General features: G+C 42.1%; 1 protein-coding gene across 1 annotated transcript; it reads right to left on the reverse strand.

Moving 5' to 3' along the window:
* Nucleotides 1-1025: 1025 nt before the first annotated feature.
* Nucleotides 1026-2968, reverse strand: LOC135712114 (solute carrier family 35 member F5-like). Its single transcript, XM_065235089.1, has one exon. It carries the CDS (start codon nt 2515-2517, stop codon nt 1195-1197), a length of 1323 nt encoding a protein of 440 aa, XP_065091161.1. The 5' UTR covers nt 2518-2968; the 3' UTR covers nt 1026-1194.
* Between the last annotated feature and the right edge of the window lie 19312 nt (nt 2969-22280).

The following is a 22280-nucleotide window of genomic DNA, read 5'->3' on the forward strand; positions in this document are numbered from 1 at the left end:
AGGTTTCGTCATCCATAACCACACACATCGGTTTCGTTAACCACTCTCGATACAGCTTCCTTGCACGGGATTTGGCCGCCGTGTTTTGTTGATCACGCCGGTTCGGTGCCTTCCGGACCTTGAATACACTAAGCCCAGCTCGTTTCATGGTTTGCTGAACGAACCAGGCGGAACACTTTGCCTTCAGAGCCGCGTCGCGAATCGAAAGGTTCGGATTACGCTTGAAATAATCCAACACCTTCCACAGGGTCAGCTGTCTTCGATTTTCTTCCACTTCCAGCCCGCCGCTTGGTCGTCTGGAACTCCTTAAACGATTTTACCACTCGAGACACAGTTGTATGGGTGATTCCCAGTTGTCTTCCGATCCATCTCATGGTCGCAGTCGGATTTTCCGGATTTCCGGTGATTTTCTTCTTGTTTCGATGACATCTCAATAACCACTGAACCGATTATTATGAAATTTTGCACATGTAAACAATTCACTCCAAACTAGTTATACCCAGATTTTCATCAATTTTTACTCACGGATAAAAAAGTAACACACTGCTAAAAATGGTGCATTTTTTCGAGTACAAGCCTTGCACGGCGACATTCAAAATTCTGCTTTGGTCACTCATTTAAGCTAACAGTCATTGTCAAGGCAAACCGCATGTCAATTGTCAGTGACAATGCTGTCAGTGATGAACATGTGCAGATTTTGTATTAGCTTAATTTGTACCTTAATTTGTATTAAATGACTTGAGCAAAACAATTACATGGAGCACTTGACACTTTTTCTTACCAGGAAAAAATGAATGAGATTTTGGCAAAGATTTTTTGGACAATCAAGTCTATCAGTTACTTTATATATTGTTGTATTCTTCTCATTCTTGCACTTATAGCTAATACATTTTAAAAGGGCCATAATGATAGATTCCAAACGACACTGGGCGACACATACAACTAAAAATTTTATAAACTTATTCGAGTTTGCACGATACATATTGATAAATGTGAGATTTTCAAATGTTTCATAACAAAAAATCAAATGATAATAATAAACAACTTCAACTATAACGCACAATTCCTATTGCAAACCTGCCCAATGTAGTAGGAAACATATGTCTGATCATAAAACAAAAGCTAAAACACTTTCTTCTCACTAAAATCAAGTTCCTTTATGCCCGAATCTGCAATCTCCCTCCAAAGAATCATCTAATTCTCATGACTGTCATCTATTAGGGACTCGTGTTGTTCCTCCAGGTCCGGTATCCGGACAATGTTCGTCTTTCGACAGTTCCGCAGCCGCCTATAGACCAGTTTGCAGAACTTTAGCAAAGGATCACAGTCATCGAACTTCATCAGAAAGGCTACGAGCACCAGCGAAAGGAACATCGGCAACGAGCCGAGATAGAACAGCAATGGGTAGCTCTTGCCGTGAAGTAGCATATCGAACAGCATCGCCACTGGGATTTGTAACGAGATGGCTACAGTTCCAATCAAGGACGACGTTAAAAAGCAGCCCCACAGCCAGAGGGCCTCGGACAGAACTGTCCCAATCATACCGTTCAGGAAGAGCACCAGAAACTGTTTCCGCGATGGTAGCTCGAACACTTCCAACTGCGAAAAGTTAAGTACGAACAGTAGAGGCCACAGCAGCAGCAGATTCCACATTCCCACAAATCCAAAGAATAGCGGAATGTTAATTTTTTCCTCGGTATCACTTTTTCGCTTGACTAGCACCAAATAGGAGGCATAAAAGAAGGCGCTCGTTATGGCCAGTACAATGCCTCGAGTCATCTTCGGTTCAGATATTTCCGATAGAGAGACCATGACAGCCCCGGAGATGGTCAGAAGAACTGCAAATATTTTCGAAACTGTAAGTTTATCTCCACACGACGAAGGGAACATGGCTGCCAAAACCAACGTGAAGAGGCTTGAGGTTGAACTCAGCAAAGTTACCATGGCGGTTTCGCTTGGCTCCAATGCCAGTTGAAACATGTAGTTGGCGATGAACCACAGAATCGAAAACATCAGTGCCGTGCGAGCAGTCTTGTGATGTGATTTTTGGCGACGCACTCTCAAACTGGCGGCATACGAAAGTCGCGACATGAGCGCTTCAGTTGCCTCATGAGGTGACATTTCACGAACTTCGGCTACCTTGCTAAACCGTACACTTCGTATACTAGAATCATCACTCTCGGTGCCAGAAACCTGGGCATCCGCTTTGATTGGGACGAAGGAGGAATCACTCAAACTAGAAGCTCCATTTCCGTAGAAGGCATCGTCTTCCTCTGCCGCTTCCATGAGCGCATAGTTTCCATTTCGATTGCAACTTTCCTTCCATGGTGCAATGAGTCCCAGAAATACCAGATAGATTGTAAACATAGATGACTTAAAGTAGGTGCAGAAGAACGGCTTGTCGTACTTTTCGTCATCATATAGAAACTTGGTCAGTTCACTCGAGGATACCCAAATAACATCGACAAGCACTAGCAAGACTATCCCAAGTAACAGTTTTTGTGCCTTATTTAACATTTCACTGTTTGCTCCAGAACACACGTGAGTTCAATTCCCTGGAGGTTGATGTTGTTGTTTCGCCGAGATCAATCAAATTAATGCTTATTATGTGTCTAAATGGTCTAAATGCGTCCGGTGATAAAATTGATTTACTCTATCGCAATAGTTCGGAACAACCTTGTCTCTGCGAGCCTACGTTTTGCTTTTACTCCGCTTCGATGCGGTCTTCAGTAATAATTGATTGCGTTCCGGCGTGATCGTAATTTCACTTGGCGATTTGGGTTTAACAGCTACCCTTGCACTCGTTGCCTCCGTCATTTTCATCATCGGCATAACCTGTCATCCGAGAGCAGCCGACCGTTGGCAATTGTTACATTCCAACTTCGGAAGCAGAATCCCTATCGATTGGATTTCTTTTGTTGATGATACGAGAAATGTGTGGGTCCTGTGGTCACATGATTAAATTGAACAATCGTATTCGAGATGCCAATAGCAAAATAAACAAAGCAACAATAAATCTGGTTGATATCTGTATCTTTCAAATCAGTGCAGGAATAAATGGGAGCAGCCAATGTGAAGAACAATTTTTTCAATATCGCGCCGAAGTCTGTCAAGGACAATGACAAATCTCAGTACTGGCACGGAATATTCTTTACGGTTACGGATTCTTTTCAACCGCTGCAACGGCTGCAAAAATCATCAGCTGTCATCCACCGGTAAGGCGTGTGGCATCGAAGAAGCTGATGACTGGTTGAGACGTAAATGAAGCGCCGACAACTGTTTGCCCAGGTCAGTAAGAAAAGAGTATATACCCGCCCAAGCATGGGCTTTGGTATTACACTCGTCAATTTGTTTTTATCGACTTCGTTTCAACAATCACCTACCTATTTCCTAAACCACGCACGTTCGGGGCCATGTTTTGATTTGATCAGCGATATCGGTATCTAGTGGTGCATGCCAGTTCACTTTTTTATTCAACAACTACGATACTATTTATGGTCACCACAATTGGGAATGCTACTACCGACAGAAGCTGTACGGTCAACAATCAATTCGAAACTATCGATTTGAAATTGGCTCACTACTTGACTAGCCTATTGGTCCCAAGCAAATCGATTAACGCACCCCATTCTAGTTGAAATTCTAGTACTACACAATGTTTGTTTTGATTCGCTATGAAAGTTTGACAGATAAAATGAGGGGGTCTAAGGTTTTCCTATGTTTCGAGGGGTGCATCGATTAGCTTGGGACCGAAGAGAGTACCAGAGCTGAGCCAAAAAAGTTTAGCACGTTTCTTTGGGACCTTCTGGTCTTAGAGTTACCTCTATGGTACGGTGTTGCTTATTGGTATTCGAAAACCTTTGTATTGGATGAACATTTCCTACCAAATTTGATTTGAATCATCTGTTTTGGTAAACTGCGTTCGTTTTTAAACACCAATTTGTAGATATTGATCCACTATTACGGAGATCGTAGTAAACAAATCTTCGGAAGGGTCGATGTTCTGACATTCAATCAAGGCATACACGGCCACTTATCAAAATTATATCGGCCCACTCGGATATGACTCGAATTTGCTGTTTGGAATTGTTGGAGGTAAACCGGATACAGAAGCATCCTAGCATCACGGAGGCAGGTTTTCTGGAAGCTAAAATGGGTTACGGCCATTAGGGTGATGACAACAATAAACTCCTAATCATCGATCGCACTGAAACGGGCTCTTCGATCACTTTACAGGGTGTTCAATAAGTTCGAATACAACTTTTCATCGTTGTGTAGGTGCGCACCATGTGCAGTCTGTGTATTGATATTGTTGTCAGCATTAGACTCATATATAGGCTAACCCAAGGTGACTACATATAGGTGTTCTTATGTGTCAAATTCATGATTCAGACATGTTGGATTTTTGAATGGGACAACGACCGAGTTTGTTTACAATTTGCATTAAAACCGCACTTTTTCCCCCCGCGACCTCCTTGCCAATATAGTGACAAAGCCGTATTACCATTTATATACCTACCATGGGCTAACCGACGCGCCGACCGAAGTCGACACCGTCTTGCTGTCATTTGTTGTTTGTTTACCGCGCACGATGAAGGAGTACCGCGACGTCGTAGTAAAGTTGTTTGCGAGAGGTGAGCGACCCGGCGACATATTCTGGTGGTTGAAATCCCACGGGATGAAGCGGAATTTCATCTATACCACCATCCGTCGGTACCAGGAGACTTGTTCGGCCAAGGACCGCGCGAGATCCGGGCGGCCGCGATCGGCGAGAACGCCAGCAGCCATCAAGGTGGTGAGGGAGCGGGTTCGTCGAAAAATAAACCGCTCAATCCGGAAGACCGCTGCTGACCTGGATGTGTCGATCGGGACTGCCCACACCATCATGAAGAAGAACCTTCGATACAAGCCGTACAAGAAACGCAAGGTTCACGGGGTAACGGAGGCTACAACGAAGAATAGGCTGGACAGAGCTAAACTGATACTTTCGTGGCACGCAGGTCAGGAGTTCGTGTTTTCTGATGAGAAACTTTTTGTCTTGCAACAGCCGCACAATGTCCAAAATGATCGACTGTGGGCGCCAAGCGTCCAGAGCGCCGCGTTGGTGGTGGCTTAGGGGGCCGTATCCAGGCGTGGGAAGCTCCCACTGGTGTTTATCGATAAAACGTGAAAATCAACGCAGCGCTCTATAAGACCGAGGTTCTGGAGAAGGTTGTGGCCCCGGCACTTCGGGACCTCTACGTCTTTCAACAGGACGGTGCACCGGCCCACACGGCGAATATCGTCCAAGCGTGGTGTCGGGAGAACTTGACTGATTTTCTCGATAAGACTTTGTGGCCTCTCAGCTCCCCGGACCTTAATCCCCTGGATTTTTATGTATGGTCGTACATGCTGGCCAAGCAGAGCGAACATCAAGTGAGCACAATGGACCAATTTAAGAAGCTCATTTCCATGATCTGGGACGAGATGCCGATGAACCAGGTACGTGCTGCGTGCGATTCTTTTCAGAAACGTCTCAAGCTCGTCATACAGCACAAAGAGGGGGGGAGGGACGTGCTACCAGCTAACATGTCGTAAAGGTTCTCAATAAACATTGCTTCAATAAAAATTGACTCGGAAAAGAATGTATATATATATTGTATTTTCATTTTTTAACATTTAAAATTTAAAGTGTATTCGAACTTATTGAACACCCTGTACAAGGGTTACAAATTTGCTGGGAAAAACAATACATCTTCCAAAGGGTATGTAATGATTCCAATCTGGATCATTGGAATATTGGAATTGGAGATTGGAATACTACGGAGCAACTTCAGGTACTGGCATAGTCAGTGCTCACCAACACGAATACCAAACGGTTGGAATACTATTTGGTATACGAACGATGACGTTATCCACGACTTCACTTAATCAGGGATTTTGTGGTAGATCGGCGCCTTCTAATCTAATGAGTATCGTCAAAGGACGATTTACGGTGATGGAAAACAAATCCAAGCCATGTAAACAAACTCACGAAGCAGACGTTTGCTTGTCCACCCAAGGTTGCAAAGTACGATAGCCGTCGATCATTACTGGATTTCTGTGAGTATGAAGTGACTGCTACAAATGCCACAGAGATATTTATACACAACCGGCACAGGAAGTGCTAAGGAATTGGATGCTAGAGGTATTCGATAATCCAGGAAGAAGGGACTTGAATGTCATGGATGTTCCGGTCAACCAATTCGGATACTAGGGGTATTCGAAGGATTGATATCAGTTTCCATTAACGGAGGCTGAGGACGTCGTTGGAGGATTCAAATACCTTCATAGTCAACCAGGACACTAGGGTGTCTCGCAATTTCAACAATTCGGCCTTGAAAGGCTTGTTTGATAATTGTAGCTTGTTTAATAATAATTCACAGGAAATTAAGTGAACGACATGGTTTCTTTAGGTTGTCGTACTTTTTTTTGAGCTTAATATGCACCGAAAGCGAATTATTCCCACTTCTCTCAAATTCTATATGGGGTTTTTTATCACTTCCTATGAGCGGAACAGCGCCATCTCTGTAGAAAATGGCCGGATGATATGATTAATTGAGACGGTTAGAATGGAAGGGGTGTAAGTGACTTTGATCGATTCTTTTCATCGAATTTCGTTAATAATTCAGCTGCAAGCACATTCCTTGATTCGTGTGCCATTCTGGATGCTAGATGAGAACCGCCTTTATCAAACTATGTGGCAGAAATAGCGCAAAATCTGTTCATAACGCTGTGGCTATCAAAAGAGAAAGTCGATGAAGAAAATCGATCAAAGTTACTTACACCCTTTCCTTCTAACCCCTCAATGGAAATCACTTGCTACTTACACTAGGCCTGAGACGTTGAGTAGAGACACGCATAGACTGAAGCAAGAAGTACCAAGCGAACCGTCGAACGCTGAACCAAACGAGCAAAGTAAATAAACATTACTGTTCGCTCAATACACCAGAAAGAAGCATTGTTCTCAATGATGAAAAATGTGTTTAATTATTTTCGCGAAATATTTGATATCTGTTATATATTTGTTTATTATTGATTCAATTAAATACAACATTTATAAGTGATTAAAAACTGTTTCGAATCGGAACGTTTCATTTAGTTTTATGGTAATAAAAATGATTGCGCTGCAAAAAAAAAAAAACAGTAAAATATGACAAAAGTTATACTAAATATCATGGAGCGACTGGCATACTTATTTGATCGAACTTTGTACGGCTCATGGATTCTCAGCGTAAAGGTAACGAAACGCTTTATTCAGTTCCGGTCGAACGTTCAAATTTTCTCCACAGCATTGCGGCACTGTATGAAATTCATATGAAGCCACTCGAAGAAACATGGTTGCCAGTGACATTGCCAAACGATCCCTCAAAAACCGTGCTGCTGTTTTGACAGAAATTTTCTTTGCGTGTCTCTATCAACGTCTCTGCACTGGGCAAGAAACAATCAGATGAACTTCTCTAGTCACTTCGTTGGCAGTTAACAAAAAACACCAATAGGGCTTAGATCTAGTTTTGGGCCTACTAACCACAACCCACCCTTTGCCCCTATTTTTCGACTGGATTTTTTTTTTTCACAAAATGGAATGTTTTCACTGCAGGACTTCTAAATTGATTAACCTTTCCGTACGTACCGTAAGATTTGATAAAGATAATCAAAAATCTAACACTGCTTCTTGACCCCAAACTCGGTCTACGGATTCTAAATTCAGTATAACGCATTGAAACGCCATTCAAACGCCTTTGAATTCACTTCGGCTTATCAGATGAAGATAAAAATTGATTCGGTCGCTCCGCTTCTATTGTTTTTGAGTAACATGGGTGCAAACATTCATATCAAGCCACCCCCCGAGCATCTAGACAGAAAACCTTAGTTTCACGTACCCACTTGCAAATTGTAGATGTCTCCACCGTACGTAAACAATGGGGTCAGCCATCGTTGGTGGCACAACTTTTTTCACATCAGAAAACATGTTTTTGTTTCACTTCATGTGGACGTCGAAAGCAAACCAAGAATAAATTTTGAGTGAGACGTCACAATAAAAAAAAAACTTTATTAATCCACCAGTGGTGCGATCTGGCACTTCTTATTTCTGTAAATTCTGATATTCTTTTTAAAAATTACCCCGAAAGCACCACCCTAATAAAAATGTTCCATACACGAACCATAACCCAAATGGTTTAACCATATGACACATAGTTCGGAACCTGCACAGGTTTTTAAGCACTTTTAATGGTTATTTCCTATGTGGGCACTGGGCAGTAACCCGATTAAAGGGTTTCGTTTATTTCGGTTATGTGGTTGCCGACAAACATCACTTAGTTCCCGGATTTTAGGGTCTTGTTCCGTCCATATATCCGGAACCAGTTAATCGATTGAAAGTCTATTAATTAACATTCTATAGAATCATGATAGCTTTCATTTGGTTGTTGTTGCGTTCAATTCGGTAGAGTGGTTGCCGAGAAATACATATAAGAAAATTGTCTTACGCGCTCTCTCACACACATAAATAGACAGACATTTTCCGATCCCGTCATGCTGAGTCGATTGGAAGACTATTAGAAAAAAAAATATCAATGTTTTTATAAAAAGTTAAAAAAAAAACAAAAAACTTAAAAACGGAAAAAAAAAGTTGATAAAAAAATAAGACCAATTGTAAATTTACTCCACCATTATTCGATTTGACAGAACCAGAGTACCAGAATTTTCGGGGTACATTCGCATTACACTGGAGCTGTTTAGTTGCTCCCGGGGTGTATCAAGCGTACTCATTGACTTCGTTCGGTAGGATTTTAACTAAAGTATCGTACCAAACGCATAATAGACTTGTTAACTCTGAAATCATGGATTTATTTGAAGTTTTCTGCTCGATAGGCCCAAAATGGGCGATTAGGCCTAAGTAGTTCTCTACACTACGTTGTAATCATCAGTCTATAGGACAACAACGACTGGATAATGTAAACAGATCGGACTTCTCTTTAATGCGTGGAACGCTGGAGAGCTGGCTGAGAACTATTTTCGATCAGGTCAGTTAGAACAGTTGTATATGTTCGGACGATGCAGAATCTCCACTAATCCAAATTTCCTCTCCAACACCTACACCTGAGAGTCATTAGAACTGAACTATAAATGACATCAATGTATAGAGTTTCACTGAAATAGTTGAAAACGTAAACCCGCTGGTGACAAATCGTCGTTTTACCCGTGTAAATTTGAACTGTTTTGGTAGTGTTTTGTGTTATAGAGTGCGAGTTCGTTTGGTGTACCTCTGTGAAGTGTAGGATTTCGTGTAGCTTTGTGGATAAGTTGAGAAATTGTAGATTGAAAGTGTCGTCCCGTGGAACAGTGGTCTCAATCTTCATTTTATTTACATTTTTTGTTTTGTATCTGTCGCTGCACTACTGCTACCGTACTTAGCGTACCAAATTGTCAGTATCTCTTGTTGCATTACACTCTGCTACCGTACTTTTGCGTATTGAATAGTGTTTCTACGTCTGATTGCCTCGTTTCGCGCATCGGAAATTTGCTATAGTTTTTCGTTACGTGGTAGTCTTTGTTGCGTGTATAAAGTTTGCGTCGCATTTTTTGTGATCATGGCTTGCAAGAAGTGCCAAAAAACCATTTCGGACTCCGAACGTATTGTTTGTCGCGGTTTTTGTGGTGACACATTTCACGTGATTTGTGCCAAAGTTGATCTCGAACTTCTCGATCAACTTGGATTGTACGAGAAGAATGTCTTCTGGATGTGCGATCACTGTGCGGCGCTTTTTTCAAACGGCCACTTCCGTAATATCGTGAGCCGTGACGTCAATCAGACTTCTGTGGCTCCAAATGCGGTTGATTCGATGAAAGAGGACATCGAGAAATTGAATTCGGTTTTTAATTGCTCTGTGGAATCGAAGATCCCAGTCGGCTCAACTCCACGTTGGTCTAAAAATGACCGCTTTGATTCCGGTCGTGGCACCCCGAAACGTCGCCGTACTTCATCTAGCACTGACGACAAGCCCATACTGTGTGGTAAGAAAGCACCTATCGACTCGGTCAGAACCGTGAACCTGAACGATGATCTGGTGTGGGTGTACTTATCGGCGTTTCATCCCACTACTACGAACGATGAAATTTCATCTCTTGTCTCTAAGTGTTTGTGTCTGGAAACAGACGAGAAACCTCGGGTTGCCAAGTTGGTTCCCAGAGGAAAAGATCCGTCAACGTTAAACTACGTTTCCTTCAAAGTCGGCGTCAACCAAAACAAACGGGATGTTGCCCTTTCCTGCGATTCGTGGCCGGAGGGCTTTCAGTTCCGTGAGTTCGATGATTCCCGGTCAAAGAAGGTGACCAAAATCACCCGTATTGGTCCAGCACAGTGACACCAGTTCCAGGATACTTCCTTTTCAATTACTAACGTGCTGTTGGGCGGATCTGGGACGCAACAACACAGCGCTTCGGAAGCCTCTGATCCCTCCGAACCAGTCGAGCTGTTTGTATGTAGATCTAATCATCAGAAGTCGTCCTGGCCCTGGTTTTGAAATCGGTGACGAGGTCTTCCAGCCTGTACTTACAGGCAAGTATCGATACGTTCCAAAACCTTCTTTTTCTGAGCCACCTTCCGCTTCCAGCAGCGAATGCTTAACGCAATCATCCGATCCAACCTCGCCTTCTGAAAACGACGTAGTAAGCTCGATGTCTTCTGAACTCTGGATGAACCAATCTGCTTTGCAACCGGGACGCATCGTGGAAAGCTTTATGGAAGCCCCCGGTTCCTCTAACTCAGTCGTGCTAATTCCTGTCAGCGTTCACCATAGTCGTCCTGGCCCTGACTTTAGATGTGGATTGGGGGTCTTCCAACTTGCTAGAACAGGCGAGTACATAATTAATAGCGCAAATACGATGTCTGATGCCGGTCCAAATTTCAGCACCTTGAATGCCACCGAATCAACTCTCGTACCTCAGAGCCCCGAACGCGCCGTAGAATGCCTCGTGGAAGCCCCTGATCCCTCCGTCTCAGTCCAGCCATTTGCTGCCGCCGCTCACCATAGTCGTTCCGGACCTGTAGTCGGATGTGGAGAGGGGGTCTTCCAACCCAGTCACTATAGCGAGTATCCGCATGGTATTGTTAATGTTCATTCGCTGCCTGATGCTTCCGTGATTTCCAGGGAGAACAGACGTTCGATTGTAAACCGCAAGCAGGACATCGTGATTTTCTTCCAAAACGCCGGCGGAATGAATTCTGATGTTGACGACTATCGGCTTGCTGTATCGGATCGTTGCTATGATGTGATTGTCCTATGCGAGACGTGGCTCGATTCGCGAACGCTTTCCAACCAGGTGTTCGGATCCGATGATGAGGTTTTTCGTTGCGATCGGAATCCAAACAACAGCCGAAAACCTACTGGTGGTGGCGTTCTTGTGGCTGTCCGTTCCGGATTGGTGGCGAGAGCAATCGAAAATGAATCGTGGAACAGTGTGGAACAGGTTTGGACAGCCATTAAACTCGCACATTATTTTTGTGCGCATTGCACATTATTTTTGTGCGCATTGTACATTAGACTGATGCAACAATTGACTTTTTCGCTCCACAGTGCTTAAATGGTTTCAAATCGGGTCCTGATTAGCCTCCCAAAGTTACAACTCATTTGGTTAGAAACAGACTTCGCACAAGCCATTTGAAGTTTACATGTAAATTACTATGGGAAATCTCAACTTTTTGTTCATTGCCTTCTAGTCTTTTTCCATATTGAGCTGCGAAACAGTTCGTTAGCCATTCTTATAGAAAAAAATGTCAGCTACAACTTTGCAGCAGATCGTTTCTATGTAAAACGAGACAGGAAAAAGTTATTAATTATTTAAGAGATTGGTAAACTTATGGCATGATCAAGCAGCTGCTCTGTAGGCAACACTGTATTTTGCAGTGTGACATAGTAGCCATGATTTTTGTGTCCTATTCAACGCCTCAGAAACACCAATGTTGCCTGCTGAGCAGTTGATTGAGCATGATCATAAGACATCAGCGCATTGCACCATTTATAACTTTCGATCCTTGCATTTAATCAAAAAGTTGTCTTCAGCAAAGTTGTAGCTGGGAAAATTTCCTACAAGTAAAATTGAAAGCATTTAAAGCAGACCAATATGGTGAATTATTAGATAGACATGAACAAAAATCTTGGTTTTACCATAGTAATTCCCATACAAACTTCAAATGGTTTGTGCCATCTCAGTTTCTCACCAAATGGCTTCAAATTTTGGGAGGTTAGTCAGGATCCGATTTGGAATCGTTTAAGTATTGTGGAGCGAAAATTTCAAATTTTGCATCACTCTATTGTACATGCCTCCAGATCGAGTTCGTGATCTTGAACTCATCGAGACTCACTGTCAATCAGTCTTCACAGTAATGGAAAGAGCGACTCCAATTGATGAGCTATTCATTTTTGGGGACTTTAACCTAGCAGGCGTTTCGTGGAGACCATCCCATAGCGGCTTCCTCTATCCAGATCCAGAACGTTCTGTATTTCATGCAGGAGCTATCGGCCTTCTCGATAACTATAGCGTAGCAACCGCTTTCTCAAATTAACTACGTAGTCAACGAGAACAACCGTAGTTTGGACCTCTGCTTCGTGAGCACTCAGGACAATGCTCCGTTCATTTCCACAGCACCTTGTCCACTAGTTAAGCTTGTTCCGCACCACCCTCCTCTGATTGTCACTGTTGAGGACAATCTCGTTCGTGATTTCGATAGTCTTCCTGCTGCGGTTTCTAATGACTTTCGAAAGGCCGACCATCGAAGCATTGTAGATGTGTTGTCAAACATGGACTGGGAGAACATTCTCGATCATGACGACGTTGAGGCCGCTGCGCAAACTTTTTCTCATGTCTTGGCATATGTCATTAACAGACACGTCCCGAAAAGAATTCAACGCAAAGACTCTCACCCTCCCTGGCAGACGATTGAGCTGCGTAGGTTGAAGCCTACCAAGAGAGCAGCATTGAGAAGATTTACGAAGTATCGCACGCTTCCTCTGAAACATCACTACGTGAGGCTTAATTACGAGTATCAGCGAGCCAGTCGTCGATGTTTTCTGCGATTTCAACGAGGTATTCAGCGTAACCTTAAACTACACCCGAAATCCTTCTGGAACTACGTGAACGAGCAACGCAGAGAATCTGGCCTCCCATCGTCAATGGAATTGAACAGTGAAGTCGCTTCCACTCCGCAGGATATTTGTCGCCTTTTTTCTGTCAATTTTGCCAGTGTGTTCACTGATGAGAGACTAAGTGACGACCATGTTTCCCTCGCAGCCAGGAACATCCCACTAAATGGTCAAACGCTGAGTGCAATTGATGTCAACGTTGAGATGATTTCTTACGCTGCAACGCAGCTCAAATCGTCCTTCAACCCTGGACCCGATGGAGTTCCGTCCGTGTTTTTGAAGAAACATATTGCTTGCTTGTTAACTCCACTTCACCATCTATTCCGGATGTCTCTCTCCAGTGGTATATTTCCATCCTTCTGGAAATGTGCACACATGTTTCCTGTCCACAAAAAGGGAAGCAAACGAGCCGTGGACAACTATCGTGGAATTACATCGCTGAGTGCTGTTTCGAAACTATTCGAGCTTGTTATTATGGAACCGTTGCTCTCTCACAGCAAGCAGTATCTGAGTGCTGATCAACACGGGTTTACTGGCGGTCGCTCTACAACCACCAATCTGCTATGCCTCACATCCTACATTACCGATAGTATGACTGAACGGGTACAGACGGACGTTATATATACCGATCTATCCGCGGCATTCGATAAGTTGAATCATGACATTGCGATTGCTAAACTCGACAGGCTTGGGGTGAGCGGTAATCTCTTGAGTTGGTTCCGTTCGTATCTTACTGGTCGCCAACTTATGGTTGCTATAGGAGATTGCAAATCAGCTAGCTTCTTTGCCACATCAGGTATACCGCAGGGAAGCCATCTGGGACCGTTGATTTTTCTACTCTACTTCAACGACGTGAACCAGGTTATCGAAGGACCTCGATTAGCATATGCAGACGACCTCAAAATATTTTTACGAATTTGCTCGATCGCTGACTGCCACAATCTTCAACATCAGCTTAATGTCTTCGCCAGTTGGTGTACTTTAAATCGAATGGTAGTGAACCCAGCAAAGTGCTCTGCCATAACGTTCTCACGAAAAATGCAACCGATTGTATTCAGCTATGACCTGCTTGGAACGACACTCGAACGCGTGAATCAGGTGAAAGACCTGGGTGTGGTGTTGGATTCACAGCTAACATTCAGGCAACACATTTCTTATGTCATCAATAAGTCGTCTAGGACTTTAGGATTCATCTTCAGGATAGCTAAGAATTTCACCGGTATCTACTGCTTAAAATCTCTTTACTGCTCCCTCGTACGATCGACGCTTGAGTATTGTTCTGCGGTTTGGAATCCGAATTACAACAATGGTGCCGAGAGAATCGAATCTGTTCAACGTCGCTTTCTTCGTTTTGCGCTTCGTAGACTGCCCTGGAGAGATCCGCTTCGGCTGCCCAGCTACGAGAGTCGCTGCCAACTGATAAACCTTGAACCTCTCCGGATTAGAAGGGATACCAACAGAGCTTTGATTATCGCCGACACTCTACAGGGACGAATAGATTGTGAGGCTATCCTAAGGCAAATTGACCTAAACGTGCAACCCCGACCACTCCGTAACAACCTCATGCTGAGACTGCCACTGCGTCGCACGAACTACGGGGCATATGGTGCGATTTGGGGACTACAGCGTGTGTTCAACAGAGTCGCATCTGTATTCGACTTTCACCTCACACGTGATGCGCTTCGTCGGAGATTCTCATCTGTTTTCGCCGGCCGCAGAGAAAATTAGTGTATTTCCATTTATGTTTTTTTACATTCTGACCATGTTGCTTTGTTTTTCTTTCTGTGATTATTTGACATGTAATTTTACTATTATTATTATTATGATTAGTATTATTAACATCATTTGGGCTACAGCCAGCCTGTTGATGTGGCAACAATAAACAATACTACTTCAACTTGCGCTATAAACTGGCTTCATCGGTGGATTCAAAGTCTGGCAATCGGAAAGCATTTACATCACAATCCAACTAACAATTTTCGCAATGTAAACGCTTTACTCATTTAATTTATACAGCCTCAAGCTGTATTCAAACGTTATACGATATGAGGAAACCTCTACTCAACCTCTATGCAAGCAAATCTGGCGAACTTAGTCAGCTACTTATGGCTGTTGGGACCGGTTGGGACAAGCTCTTATTGCATTATCCATTAACGCTTCTATACAGCTGTTATCCTGCTGTTTAGTTGTGTGTGAACTTGAAAGGCGCTTATTCAACCTTTTCCCGGTTATCCAATAATCACTACGCAGCTTTCTCTTGAAGCCGGGTTAAATACTGTTTGCGCTTTTTTATGAAGGAATTTATTGAGTTTATTTTGCTGTGAATCAAATTAATCGAAATTAGTTACAAATCATCACAATTATTTACCCTGCACCGGAACCAGGGAATCGAACTTGAGACGACCTCATTGGCAAACTTTGACACTACCAACTGTGCTACGCCAACACTTTGAACTTATGTAAACAAATCAGCATTCCCTTCTACATCAAAATTGCTGAGTAGAGGCTTTATAATAGTGCACACGAATCACTTTTCTCGACTAGTTATAAAAGAGCAGAGTAAAAGCTGTAAAACTGCACACGTCTAAAAATAAACCTAGTTGACTGTGAAAATGCTTCCGAAGTTGCTCTAACACAGTTTATAAGCTGAGTACAGGTTGTTTAGTTGTTGAAAAAGCACTTTTGATGTTTATGTTATTCAGCAAGAGTGGTTGGTTGTTTAGAAGCCATCAAATGAGTAATATATTCACTTTGTTAGCTTTGTTTTGCAGCTACAAGTTGAAAGTTGATTAGTGTGTGTATAGAAGTGACATTAGCGTTTATTAGCTTATGTTATTCAGTGCGACTGACAAATTGAATAATGGTTGTGAGAAAGTTGAGTAAACGCTCTCCAAAACTATTTTGCTAGCTTTTGCTTGTAGCTGTATCTGCAGCTTCTTTTCAGCTACTTTACAGCACAACGCTGGAAAAGTTGGCTTACAAAGCTGAAAATGTTAGTTGGGAATATCTTCGTTTTGGTTGTGTGCAACAACCTGTTCCACCAGGTAATGACACTTTATATATGTCCGGCCGAAGCAAGGCATAGTCGTATACTACACCACTTTCCTTTTCTTCGGTTTCACAACTGCTGACATGAGCCTACACTAATGGAAAACATGATGTATGGATGTCAGTTTGGATTGATCGCAATTTGGGATTCATACAAGGGCAAGAACAAGAAGGGCGATGCAGCGATATAGCGGTGCTTTACTCATCAAGGACTATAGGAGGTGTAAAATGCGTGCACCACTCTCAAACTATACCACCTAAACCCATCCTATACGGAATTCCCCACAATCATTCCCTATTCCCAAGATGTGGAAGAGTTTTTATCGTTTATAGTTGGATCTGGTCAATCACGGAATAGTAACTACAGATTGGACGGTCATCAATCCTCATGCTCATAGTTTTCAGAAATTCAAAAGAGTGCAAAGCAACTCGTTGACTTTCTATGGATCACCTATCGCTTCGGGCAGCCTGAGAACACGGTAGGGTGGCTGTAACGGGATGACACATTAATATAGTGGTATTTTGTGCCAAGTTTCAGGCTAGATTGATTGAATGTATAGCAATAGCTCTAGTAGCGGCAGCAGCTCTAATTCCCCGGTTCCGGCCATTGTTTGTATTGATGGAAAGCCATTAATTGTAGCAGATTTCCAGGAACGTGAAACTTTGTCCTGCACATCTCGCTTTAACGGTATGTGTGTGTTGCTGGTTGTATCTTTTCGCCTAGGTGTAGGTATCTGCATTATTCGGTTTTAATTAAACTGCATTCGCTAGAATGAACCACGTAGGTTGGTTGTGGGATGCTGCAAGCTGATTTGCTGGATGGAGGAGACTTTCTTCGAAACGACGATGTCCTAAAAAGTAATTAAGACGTATAAAACGGGTGATAAAAATCCGATTTCCTTTCGGGATAATAAATTTCCTGGTCCAAGCAGAAATTAATTAAATCGTCACCGCGTAATGCTATATCAGTGAGACGACTGGTTTCCCAAATTTACGACGGGATCGTAAATTTTGCGTTCGGTTTCCAATCAACTCGTTGTTAAAGTGATGCGGAAAGGATTATCACCTTTTTATTTCTGGAGAAAGGAGTGATAAAAGGCATTGTTAAATTTATTTCGGATCGCCTGAAACATTTTCGACCTAAATTGAAAATCTATAGAAGTAATTGTAGCAACACAAATCATTGAACACCAAAATAGTTGCAAGAAGCTTACTTCGTTAAGGCGTACATCAAGAGGCGATGGGTAATGGTAGTAATTAATGAATTTATCTCCTGCCTGTCAGACATCGTCGTATGCACACAGCTCTATGCGGTGGTTTCAAGGTAATGATGCGATAATTACCAGCAGCTTGACTGTACTGGCTAGAGCTGATGTTCACCGTCGTCGTTGTTGTCTGGAAATGCCGTCAGTAAAGGGGATTTTCGCATCGCTTTTCATCCATAATAAACTAAGTATCTATCATGACACCACCACTGAGAAGAAGGTTATTGCTCGTTGTTTTCGTAATCGACTTTCTGACGCGAATCTTGAGCGATAGATAACGTCTTGAAGGGATTTTCTCCATGGAAATTGGTAGCTGTTCATAGAAGCGTTGACGTTCACAATTCTTTATATTAAATCAGTGAATTAGTCATCCTTTATTTAGGAAAGTTTTTTGAACTGCTAGTTCATATGAATTCATGACTTAGTTCCCGTAAACGTGATTACGTAGATCGTATTGGAAGGACTTAATCTCAAATCCGTGAACTAAGTTGACGCCTGTTCAGCGTGACCAGCAAATTCGTACGCTATAAAAATACAAAAAATATAATCATGATTTCATGATACTATGAACCCATAATCTTGATTTCGTTCCTATAACCGTGAACTTGTTGATTATTTCCAGCAATACTGGCACATTACCATTATCGTTTGGCATGCAAGGCGCGAGTTCTTTATATCAGAAGATATGAACAATTCCGGGATATGAACAATTCCGGCCAAGATATCAGTAGCAGCGGTAATAGAAGTGAGTGCAAATTCGCCAATCTCGCATGTACGACGGACGATTGTCCGGTTTACGAGCTGTGACCGATATCGGTTGTGGCAGAACAGGTGGCAAAAATTCTTGTGCAGCAAAAGAACTGGTGCAGTTTGCCTTTCTGGTCGGCGCAGCTTTGCTTCGTGTGATCCAGAGTTCGAGAACTGCGGTAAAATCACTGCGTATTTGCGGGTCTTATCCGCCTGCGGAAGATTTTCCAGTCTTCTGAACTGAGAATCGGTGAGCTGGGCATTTCCGTTTGAAATATGGCCTGTTTCGAAGGGGAATTGGACGTTCCATTTCACTTTTACTGCTGTCGGTAATCTCTTGTAAATCTTTTGAGCTTCACGCTGTCTTTGTTGATATTTTAAAATCCATGAACAATGTTCCCGTTTTCGAGAACAGATTCACGATATCAAACACAACTCATGAACTTGAATCAGGTTAACCAGAACAAGATCATAATTTTCAGAACAGAGTTCACCGTTCTATGACTTTTGTTGCCTTTTTTCCTTGATTTGTTTTCCGTCACTCTTGTTTTCGGTGCTGAGCACCAATGCTACCAACCCCAGTTAGGCAGCTCCCACACCTGGACCCTACCTATCGACCCATCAATCAGCTCATGAACTGGGGACTGTGAAGTTCCGTCATTGATTGAGGAATCCGTGCAGGTTTTGCACTTACCCAAGCGTCCACTCGCAATGACGGTACGATGAGGAAGAGGACGAGAGACGATCGCTGCGTGCTCTCGTAGTCTGCCGTCCAACGGGAGCCGCTTCGAGTGGTTTCATTGCATGGCAGTATCGCCAACGGGGGGCCGTGCGCTTCCATAGCAGCAATGAACGCAACACGTGGTCAGCACTCAAACTTTCATTAGGAAACGGTTGCTTTCCAAAGTTGACGACGGATTGACTGAAAGAACTGCTGATGAAGAACAATGAGGAGGACCACACAATGGTTGCTGCCGAGTAAACAGACGATCGCATAGCACACATCGAGAGTGGCCTGCTTCTGTCGATAGCCGAGTGAACACTGAGGACATATTCATGTTCCTATTTACCTGATGGAAACTTTGATGAGTTGACGTCCATAGGTGAGGGATAGCAGCGATGATTCAATGACAATACGATTCAATGTCATTGGATGCCATAGTTGCGCAAAGATCAGATGATTGATTGAATCTTACGATAGGTTAAGCTTGTCTGACTGGAGACGGACGAGGTGAGCTAATGTACGCAGCAATAGTTCGATGGTACTTTAGTTTGGTGACATCTAATTCCGAGTGTCGAGGAGAAACTGAATTGCTGTACTATGGCAGGGTGAAATGACCCTACCAAGCTTAAATGTAGACGAAAGCTGGCGGTCGCCGCATTGGCGATGAATTACTCTGGAATTAGAATCTGGCAAAAAAAGGTAGGAATTCGATGTCAGTCACGAGGCTGCAGCGCTACGTTTAAGAGCTTTCCATTTACGAATACGAATACGTTGGATAGAGCATATGTAAAGAGTTTGAATTTCATAGACAAATTTCCAATCGACTATAAACAAATCGCACAAGAAACCAAACATGACGACTTTTTCGTAAAAGTTATAAATTTCCTGAAGAAAGGCTGGCCAGAACGTTTGGAAAAACGTTTTATTTACGGACGTTTATTCTCATTATCAGGATCTGGAAGAAGTGGAAGGATGCATTCTTTTCCAGGACAGAGTGATCATAACAGAATCTATGAAAAGGTACGTGTTGAAACATAGAGGATTTTGTTAGATCTTGCAGAATTTGCCATGATTGGCTAGACGTGATCTGGAGTTTATGAAACTCATATATGTTTACTTTAAGAATACTAACCTTAGATTGTAAGTTTGATTAACCTTGTGTTTAGTTTGTGTATTGTGCGTGTAGGTTTTTTTTGTAATGTTTGTTTTCAAGATGAATAGAAATAAGTTCATGTTTTAGGATTAATTAAATATTTGTATAATAAATCATTTTTCAAACCTCCTTCTCCCTTTCCCCATCCAAAAAATTGTAAATCTCCACTAACCTCGAGACGACCGCGAGTAATCGGTTCAATTCCTTTAACTCTAGATTTAAGACATTAATCATGTATAATGAAAATGATAACTCGGCTCTGTAAAGTTTATTCGATTGAGCCTGTACAAATAAATTAATATAAAAAAAAAAAAAGAATTTGCCATGAAACAACACCTATTTTCAGGAAACCTCCTTACTCTTCATGGATTCCTACAAATAAGTATTTCAGTAGAATTCATGCTGATTTTTTTATTTTGAGAAAAAGGTTTATCTTGTGATAGTGGACAGCTATACAAAATGGATTGAGGTTGAGCTAATGAGCAGTCTTGTAAGCGGTCACGGTAGTCGACACATTTTCTGTGATAATTGAATGCCTTTGCCTCGGACACTTGCAACATAAGCTATCATAGTGCAGTACCAAACTAAAATGTCGTATGACAGGCTCTGTCATACGGCACTGTCGCTGAAGACCGTCTCGAATGTATGTATTTTAGTTTTTCGTATAATAAGAGCTGCTGATGGTGTGCTTGTGTGAATTCTGAAAATAGCAAGCAATGATGTCCTAGTCATAATATTTCTGATCAGATATGGTTTGATTTACACCAAATTGAGGAATTACAACGAATTCACACATGTCATATGATAGCTATTTTGATAATTTTCTTTTAGCTCGAATGTTATTCTACCAACACGAGCGGTGTGAGAGAGACGACGGTAGAGCATGAGTGTTCGAATACAAACAGACTGTCGCGCACGACAACGAAGCGAGTGTAGTTAAAAACGTCAACTGTTTCAACCCCTGCTTATGAGATATGGTACAGACCACAAAAAGGTGATTAAAGTTTTCATTGGCGTTTTTGCAAGATACGGATTACCGGACGTCCTGGTTACGGACGGGGGTCCTCCGTTCAATTCAGAATATTTCGTCAATTTTTTTGAGAAACAGGGTGTGATCGTAATGAAGAGTCCTCCATACCATCCACCGAGTAACGGCCAAACAGAGAGGATGGTTCGTTTATTGAAGGATGTTCTAAGGAAGTTCCTGTTGGATCCCGAGATAAGGAAATTAGACAATGATGAACAGATTTTTTTTTATTTTCTAATGAATTATACGAACATATGCCTAGCAAAGGATGGAAGTTTTCCCTCAGAGCGTCTACTATCGTATAAGCCAAAGACAACACTTGACTTGATTAACCCTAAGCATAGTTTTAAAAGTAATTAGACAGAATTGCATGAGGAACGAGACCCACTGCTTACAGATACAGACTATACAACTAATCTGTTCACTAACTTGCGGAAGGGTGATCTGATTTATTACAAGAACACAAACAATTGACAGATGCGCTCAAAACAAGGTTCGATAGAAAGGATTCCGATGTAATCCACACCTACAAATTTTGGAAAGGTAGACAAGCTCAAAATGAAAAATCAGAGGATTTTATGCTTTCTATCAAGCAGCTTGCTGAACGTTGTTATTTCGGTGCTTTTAAGGAGCGAGCCATCCGCGATGCTTTGGTAATTGAGGTATATGACCGCCAACTACAAAAGAAACTTTTTGATGAAGAAAATTTATCTTCAGAAAGGGCTGAAAAGCTTATTGTAAATCAGGAGTTATCTTCTGATAAAACACGGTTCATTGACAGAGATTTTTTTTTTTTTAATACTTTATTATAGAGATTTTTAGCCAAAGGCTAGTTCATCTCTTAGTTTGACAGAGATGATGAGCGGAGAGGTAGCGTAATTGCCAGACTGCACACTAATCGAGTCAGTACGGTTTTACCGAGTTTTTGAATTGCGGAACTGTTCGGTAAAAGTTTAAAAATCTGTGGAAAATTTATTAATGAGAAAATTTGTTCTGAACTTGTACATACTTAGTTCTGTTAACCCCATTTAATGATAGAAAATAAAATTGATCGATTTCATTGATTCCTTACGGATAACGGTCATTTGAATTTTTACCGACTTTTTCAGCAATTCAAAAACCCAGTAAAAAAATACTGACTCCTGTAAAAAAA

The sequence above is a fragment of the Ochlerotatus camptorhynchus genome, unplaced genomic scaffold (assembly GCF_037179485.1).
Source record: "Ochlerotatus camptorhynchus isolate MF236.1 unplaced genomic scaffold, CSIRO-AGI_Acam_v1.1 ptg000457l, whole genome shotgun sequence".
NCBI lineage: Eukaryota > Metazoa > Arthropoda > Insecta > Diptera > Culicidae > Ochlerotatus > Ochlerotatus camptorhynchus.